This window comes from Mercenaria mercenaria, chromosome 16 (genome assembly GCF_021730395.1).
Source record: "Mercenaria mercenaria strain notata chromosome 16, MADL_Memer_1, whole genome shotgun sequence".
NCBI lineage: Eukaryota > Metazoa > Mollusca > Bivalvia > Venerida > Veneridae > Mercenaria > Mercenaria mercenaria.
The window spans coordinates 66,691,109-66,700,213 of record NC_069376.1 but is presented as its reverse complement, the minus strand read 5'-3'; the positions used below and the strand labels follow the sequence as shown (position 1 = coordinate 66,700,213).

Below are 9,105 nucleotides of genomic sequence, written 5' to 3'. Positions count from 1 at the left end.
TTGGTATGAAATCGTATATCTGCTTGTCAAAATTCACAAACCCCGTTAACCTATGAACAAACACTCGTTTTGCAAGGTATCTACACGGCAAGCGACACAGTTGCCCGAACAATTGGAGTTTTCTAAAGTTAATTATTGAGTCAAGGGATGTAGCACACAGGGCGAAGTCAGTATTGGTAAATTTATTGAGTTGTTGCATGGATTTTATACAAAACATGTGCGCACGTTCTAGATTACGTATATCAGAGTTAGAATATAAGGACCATAATTCACAGCCATATAATGCTTTTGGAATTACAACTGATTGATATATTGTTCTGGTCGTAATTGGGTTTATTGCTACAGGGTGAATTCCGCAATTTGAGATATTAAGAAACGTCCCCCGAAGTTTGACACAAGCATCTTGTATACATCTATTTATTGATAGAAACTTGTCAGATACAAGTCCTAGATGGGTATAGTATTCTCTTTCCTCGACTATTTCATCCCCAAGTTTGAATATTCTATCAGTTCTTGTCCTATTGCTTCCAGACTCATTAAAGACTATAACACCACATTTATTGGCATTATATTTGAATCTCCACTGACATGAGTAACTATAACATATAGCCAGCATCCTGTCAATTCCAAACTTCGAGTAAGACACAAATACCATATCATCAGCAACTGTTGAGGCACAAACATTCATATTAAACATACACAAACCATAGCCACTGCCCTCAAGCTGTTTGATGAAACCGTTAATGAAAACCAAATAAAGCAGAGGCGAACTTTTCCCGCCTTGTCGGGTTCCTTGTAACACCGGGAATATTGGCGAATTCAGACCCTTATATCTTACATAGCTGGAAACATTTTTGTATAGTTCTTTAAAAGCAATTAAAGATGTTTCATCAATTTCACTCTCAATCAATTTGTAAAATAAGCCATGATGTCATACATTGTCAAACGCTTGTTTTCCATCTAGGTAACATACATACACTTTTGACGAATTCTCGCGTGAAAAAAAGACACACTCGCGTAATATAAAAGAAGTCATAATAAATCCTAGTTTATCCTGAAATCCACCCTGTTGTATACTTAAACTGTCTATTAGTAGTGTGTTCTAAGAGAAAGTGTCACGTTGATAATTTGTCGAATCGTTTTCTTTAAAACATCAAAATATGACCCACGGATATGGAAAGTCCTCGTCTGTCAAAAATGTGCAGTTGTTATTTTCATATATTTGAACCGTATCTTTAATATGTTCACTTGTACATTAGAATCATCAAAACTAGAGATATTAACAAATCAAAATAGTATTTCATTTAAAACGTTACGTCTCTTTTTTTTCAACCAGTTTGTAGGATTTATTTGCAGTCTTTATTGTTTGTTTTTGGGTTTTACGTCCGTTTTCGTCAACATTTTATTTTTACAAGCACTAAACTCTTTTCCCTCAGTAACTTACAACTGTCCCATTGAAAAATATTAGTCACAGATAGAGTTACTGTACCGGACACCAGAACTATGACCGCTCGACTGACGGGCGAACGCTCCAACCAGTGTGTCATTCGGTCCGATATGAGGGGTGGGGGTAATTTTTGATTGGATGAATTAGACAAGAGACTATTTTCTAAGGGTCAGTTGTATTTGAAGTTTTCAAAACGGGAAATATTCTAAAACCAGAATTGCACATATCTGTTAACCATGGTTTAAAATGCTCATTTATAAAGATGAAAGTTAACATTGTAGGAATGGCTGTATATGCCGATGTTGAGAAAACTTGTAGCCCGACCTTATTGGGGTTTTTTCTGTGTTAAAAAGATATGCTTGTATTATTTTATGCCATCAAATATGATTAAAATAAAAAAAATGAATTTATCATTTAATTATCAAACCGCGAAAGTTCATTGTTATCACTACCCCCTCCCGTTTATTCTTATATATTTGCTTCAAGGCGTTCATTCTAGCTTTGATGGAAAAAAATATATCAAAAAATATATTTAAAGTAGGCAGTAGTTATATCTACTCCTTTTCTGAACTACAAGTAGATATTTAATTGTTTAAATATGACGAAAAGCTGGATGCAAAATGAAATCTTCAGCATACAAGCTGTTTACTGTCAACTTTAGAACGCAAAGACGTGACGTCGTCAAGCATAATGTTAGCCTGGTACCCGACTGTATTTCGAGAATCATTGTGGAACGTAGAGAGTAAACACGGGCACCAGTCTAGCATAATGTTTGACGTTCCTTAAGAACACTGTAAATTAGGAGTCATACAAACAATATGTTTAGGTGGGGCGGTGGTCTAGTTGTAACACGTTGACTGCAAATCCAGAGGTCCGAGGTACGAATCCCGGTCCAGGCACAGGAAATTTCTGAGTGTCTCCCACCTAACTCAGAGGCCTTTACTGGTTCTTCCCGGGAAAGACGGCTTCGCGTGTATCGGTGCTATATACCTTGCACTTTAAAGAACCAGACTGTCTATTCGCAAAGAGCTAGGCTAAGTTAGCCGGACAGGCCTGTATCTAAAAAGGATTTCTCTCTACCTGTTCTGGAGGCTTATCTCACTCTGTACCTCTGGTCAGATCGGTCTGTGTCTGTACTAGTAGAGGATAAATTCCGCGCCCTGTGTGGCTGCGTTTGTTAAATGTAAAGCGTCTTTGAACATGTTTATCATGAAAAGGCGCTATATAAATCTGGTGTAACAATAATAATGATAATAATAACAATGTCACTTTTAATTTTAACAATAGGTACATCATTTCTTTTAATTAATAGGCTTACTGCACTTGGCTATGATATATTTTCTGAATAGAGCCAGCCTGCTAAACATCCGATATCTAATCTTTTGTCAATGCGGCCTTTATGAATGGGCTACAGATTGGTTACCGGTCAATACTCCTAAACAGGCCTTAAACATTCCGAGCTGGTATGTTAGCGCAAACGACAAAGAAACAATATAGCTGACAATGGAGAAATTGTGGAAATTTCCGGAAAAAAAAATTGTTTAGAAATCTGCAAAAAAATATTTAGACACGTTTGTTGAACCTATAACCAACTGGCAATATCAGAAACAGACAAAAATTTGGAGATAACTGTAAAATAAAACATGGAATTAAGTGGGTCTTCATTTTCTTAGATTATTTTCTTTCAGTTCAAATAAGTTTTGAAGCAGAACTTAAGAGAAAGTTGATTTTACAGAATTGGACCCGTAATAACAATTGTAATAACAATCGGCAATTTCCGTGCAATTTCTACTCCGGTATCCTTCGGTCGTAACTCAAACAAACCCGTGGCAAACAAGCCGGAAATGCTGAAGAATATGGTAAACATGTAATCAAGCGTAAATTGCCGATTACGATTACGTGTCTTGTACGTTTTTTCCACTAATTATGGTCCTGCTGCAACCAACTTGGCAACTACATTCAATAAGTGTATACTGTTACCATCAACTCTCAGAGCAAAACTGTCTTTTGACAAACGAAGAACATTTTTACAATTCCAGTGCGTAAAGTGATCAAATTACCAGCACGGGAAAATTGATAAAAAAGACGAAAAAAAATAAGGAGTTATTTTATTTACTGCCCTTAATGGGTTCGGTTTTGCTCTACAGTAATGCACATAGTATGTAATAAATAAACTTAACTCTTAACTAATTTTAAGGCGCATTTCTTCAAGCTTTGACGTAAAGTTTTGAAAAGAAAATCATTTTCACCCGTTTTCTATTTTAAATTTACACATTATTCAGAATGATAAATGTATTTCAAGCAATAAGTAAAATATGCGGTACTTTTTGTAAATGTATTTAATCGCTTGTGTCACTTATTCTATAACTGGGTTTTCCGTAGACTACTTTTAATTACAGCTGGACCTACCTTAGCGGTAACCTGCATTTAACATCCTTTTGCTTGAAGCAGTCAGACTTCTTACTGGTGCCTCATGCAGGATTGACTGTTCCAGGCAAGAGCAAAAATATCGAACACCTCTTTTTAAAAGTGTTCTAGTACATACTTCTTTGATTCTGAACAAATATCTGGTATTTTTGTAGTAACTGCTAACAGTTTCAATGGGATATGTCTTAAATGATATGTTATATTCTTAACAAAGTTATAAAATACGTTGCTTATGTGGATTCACATACAAAACATTGTGTAAATTTTGATGAATAAATTTAAGTAATTTTTATGGACTACAACTATGACTTATAGAAAAGAGATCTTTTTACAGATTTTATTAACTATCACAAGTGTCGTGTGGCGGCTGTAAAAAGACTCCCCGTACTTGGATTCAGTGTTGTTATATTTTCTGGTCCTTTGGGATCATGGAGTCCTTTCAATATTTGTGTAATAGAGTGAGTGGTGTTGCACATTTCACAGACACAATCAAACCGAGTCGGCAATTATTCTGCTTGGTTGCATTCTATGTTTCCAAAGGTTCTTTTTACAGATTTTATTATACGTTGTAAAAGTATGAAGAACAAAACAGGTAATGTCGGCTATGAAAGAGTAATGACATGATATTCATTCGAAACTTGAATTGTTCAACATCGCATTTTGAAGACTTTTAGAAAGATATATAACTCATATCTGGAAGAAAATCAAGACAATTTTTTTGGGTATTTTGCGATAAAAAATAACAACAATAAAACAGTTTAATTATAGACAATAGATCTATGCTTGCCAGCAAAATCTTAGGTACTTGTTTGACATTCGTTCATTTAAATTGTAATTTGCCCAATTTATAATTAAATAAAGCATTTTCGCGCAAAATCATGCAACGTTAGGTTAAATGACGTCATTGATTTAACTGACGTCATATCCGTTAAATGTAAATTTAGCGTTACTATCAGATATACTGAAACAAATGAAAATGCACAGGGAATTGGCGCAAAATATTTTCCATCTTTTACTAGTTTTATCAGCAATAGATCTGTACTGTGCATACAGAGTTGAAGTGACGGTAAAAGACGGCGGAACCTTACAAGCTGTGTCTGAGTTCGAGATAGTAAATCACGATAATCCTCCATTTGAGACAGATTCCGAAGATACAGTTTATGAACACGGTAAGAATTCATTTTTTAGACAAGAATCGTCTTCCGATGGATCGGAAATATTTCTACACACAGACCAGAAAGTTATAGATGGCGTCAATATTTCGGGGTTTCTCGGTAATCTTCGTCACAAACGATCTCTTGATCGACTTCCGGAAAAATGTGTCAGAAATGCAGAAGATTCTGACTTATCGAACCATGCTGTTACTGTAGAAATTGGCGAGACTATTCATTTACCTTGTCACGACTGTCGTGAAGATAAACATGAAATGTTCGAATCCCTGCAATGGCTGAAACTATATCTTTATCCTAATTCTAATGGATTGTATCATATCAAAGAAGTTGTGCCAGATCTACATGACGAGGAGAAAGTAAACAGGATAACTTTAACTTTAGACCATACCCTTGTTTTGAAAAAAGTGCAAATGTCCGATACCGGAAGTTATTTCTGTATACCGGTTGATAGGAGCAATAATTTCATGAATCTGCGGCTAAAATGGAACGAGTTGCAAGAATATATAGCAAGAGAATCACACATGCGGTATTTCTTTCATGTAGATGTGATCGATTTGAAACATGCTGACACGGTAGATGTTTCTAGCTATTCAAATACAAAACCGCTAAAACCGGAAGTAATACCGATCCTAAATATAGAAATCACTACAAGATGGCACGCATGGACTTCCTGCAGCGTGTGTGGTGATGACGGTATTCGAAAACGAATGGGAATCTGTGTCGTTAAGAAGCACAATTACAACAAAGAAGTGAATCACGACTACCTTAGACATATTCTTAATTTTGCTAAAAATGGAATCCCATGCCAATCACAGTTTTTACGAGATTTTCAACAAGAACCATGGCTTCAAAAACCAAACCAAATACAAATTGAAGAATGCAATGTACCATGTCGGGCTTCCATTTCAAGAAGAAAACGTGGTATAACTTCTATGTTTTCAAGATCAGAGATTGAAGATAAAGAGAAGCAGGACAAAATTGACAAGAAAAATGCTAAAAAGAAAGCAAAGAAGAAGTCAGTTCGTGTAGGGTCGTATTTCATACTAAAATGTCCCGGAATTTCGTTAACTAAGACAATAAACTGGGTGAATGGTACAAAGCTTGTTCACATTATTAAGATTCAAAAGTTTTCAAAAAATAGGATAACAATAGACATGTTTGGAAATTTACACTTCAAGGCGGCGGTATTGTCGGACAGCGGAATCTACTCTTGCTGGAAGAAAAAGAAAATGAAATTTAAATACGAGGTGAAAGTTAAAGAAGACAGAAGTGCAGAAATCAGACGATATACTGTGTATCTGTGTATTAGTTTTATAGGTGATTTTGCAGTCTTTTTTATTTTAACTATCATAAAGTATTGTCAGAGAAGAGTTCAACATCGAAGAAGTAAAAAGGCGAAACAGATTGAAGAGGAATCTGGCGAAAGTTCAGGCGATGATGATGAAACTAGCTCCTCTAGTGGGACATCTGACAGTGACTAATTTACAAAATGTTGCTGTCATGCTACAAAAGCTCATGTACGATGTCCGTGCGAAAAGTTTATGTACTTGTTTGTATAGAGTCTCATTTTAGTTTGAAAAGCAAACATTTATGGTAATGCTTCATATAGCAATATCATTTGTATGTATGTAGGCCTCTAAATTGCCTAGATATTAAGAAAGGCCGAAATTTCATACGTGTAATGGTACGGGCACGTGTATAGTTTTCTAAGCGTCTGATGAGTAAAAAAAATAGAACGTAGAATTTTCGCACGGAGTAACCGTTCAAAATGCACTCTGAAGTTTTAAACGTTTAAGACTTATGCGCAAAAGCCAACTTATGCGGAAAATTTTGACAAAAAATAAATGTTAAGTTCAACGTCAGTTACACTATGTGTGGAGCTTAACTTACATTGATATTTATACAAGTTATCACATTAAATAACTACCTTTTAAACGCCAAGTTAAACTTTTCTGCTATTTTGCCTTTATCTAAAGTCTATAACGGAACTACTGCAACATGCTATTCTCAAAGCTATACATTGCTATAACCTTACACACTGTTGAACAAAGTTACGCGAATTCAAAATGCATACGTCATTAAATTATCAGAAATATTGTATTAAGTTTTTAAACTCTCTGGATTACTTTTGAAGATATCGTCAATAAATGATTAGATAGCCATTTTTGGCCGTTTGTGAATTCTGTCGTAAAATCAATAGCCTAATTATTAAATGTTTTTGTGTTAAAAGAAACATACCTGCATAATATATATCAAACATATATGTATCATACTCTATAATACAGAAATCAGCGTCTACAGAATAGATATAAAAAACCATGACAGAATATCACATTTTCTCGGGATTTCTATGAGAATGATATTAATGTTTACGTTCTTTGATTGTACTTCAGATTTTACCGCTTGACTCACCCAGTAAGGAGGTTTTCCACATTATTTTTTTTGTGGTGGGGGTGAGGGGTGTGGGGGGGGGGGGGGTTAAGTTAAACGTTTTCCGCTTTTCATAAAGGAGGTGATCCATATTTTCCCTCCATTTTTTATTTTAGGCACGATCGACCGGGCACCTGGGAGGAGTCGCCTACCTTTCGCAGTCAGGATGGCTCCCTCACTAAACAAAATGCATAGAGGTTACTGAATTGACTTATATTCTTATATTTACTTTTTTATTTCCAACGATCAGAAGTAATCTCTAAACTAGGAAAATATGTCATGAAAATGGTGACGCGCTTCTGGAGATGTTCCTACGTTGTCATCTGGCTAATGGCGCAAACGATTGATCACTCTAAAGTTTAAGCGCCGTTTTGAAACAAGAAAGTTTAGATATTGTTGTTGTTGTTGTTTCTGGCTGTTGATTACGTTGTTTTTTGCAAGATAGTACAAGTAATATGTCACATTTCATTTAATAAATTTCGCTCTAAAAACGATCTATCTGATATATTTTGTACTTTTGTACTATTACTTTCATTGTACCTTAGTAAGTGTCTAAATTGTCATTACGTGCGTTTATATGCGCAAATGTTGTATTTAGATTGCGAAAAAATTAAAATCAAAACTTCGATGACTCAAATATTGCCCAGTGTTGTGTTTGATTTAAAAAAGAACGCAAAAAAAACATGCATAATCATGACACTTCTGAAGGATTCAGTTAAAGGGAAGCAACTAATGTAACTATAAAAGCTATTTTAGACGATGGTGCTTCCCTTGCATAAGGCATTTTCAAGGTTGTGTACTGTCGTATGTATGGAAATATGCTTTGAATGATAAAAAAAATTTAATGCAAGGTACTTGTATATTGTATCACTGATTTGCATGCGTGCTTATTCTTAACGTAAACAAGCACGCATATTACTTTAAGTGCACACGTCCCAAAGATGTGGGGATGCTCGCATATATAAATGTGCGTTTGTAATTACGGAGTGAACGTGTAAAATTATACGTGAGCATATTTTTGCCCAATACACTAGTAAATTTGTTGGTCCACGCTTGTATAAATGTATGTCAATATATTCACCTACGAAATCGTAAATAAAGCATGTAGGCTATATGTGCACATATATTACTTTATTTCACACCTGAATATTTTTAACCAGTTGGAAGCTTTTCTTTCTATCACGTGACAATACAAAAGAAACCAGTATTGTACTGTGTGTCACATTTTTTTAAGTATATATAGTAAAATCCGAAATCTACAATCCACAAACTCCATATTTTTTTCATATTGGACTCCAGTCCCAAAAATCCATATTTTCATATTGGACGGGACAACTCTTCCGATTCCTTGTAAGGAGATTTGGAATTACTTCCCTTGTATATAGCGACAGCAGTATTTTTTTGAAAAAAATGCGATAACTTTCTTATTTTTGAATGAAACATATTAGTGTAAGCACTCAATTTCTTAGTTAGAACGTTTCCTATCCAATTATCAAAATTTCACAAAAAGTTGTTTTCGAAATTTTTTGCGCCGAGAGTAGATCTAAATGTACAGAATCTATGTGTTATCAGAGAAGAACGTATTTTAAGTTAATGTGTGTTGTTGTTAAAATGTATAAAGTAATGTTT

At 34.8% G+C, this 9,105-nt stretch overlaps 1 protein-coding gene across 1 annotated transcript; it reads left to right on the top strand.

Annotated features, from left to right (window-relative positions):
- Positions 1–4,807: 4,807 nt before the first annotated feature.
- Positions 4,808–8,117, top strand: LOC123541211 (uncharacterized). The gene has a single exon (XM_045326623.2). The coding sequence runs from the start codon at positions 4,845–4,847 to the stop codon at positions 6,525–6,527; it is 1,683 nt and encodes a 560-aa protein (XP_045182558.1). The 5' UTR covers positions 4,808–4,844; the 3' UTR covers positions 6,528–8,117.
- Positions 8,118–9,105: the final 988 nt, after the last annotated feature.

Coding starts and splice junctions, on each gene's coding strand:
- LOC123541211 (XM_045326623.2), top strand. CDS start 4,845: ATGAAAATGCACAGGGAATTGGCGCAAAATATTTTCCATCTTTTACTA.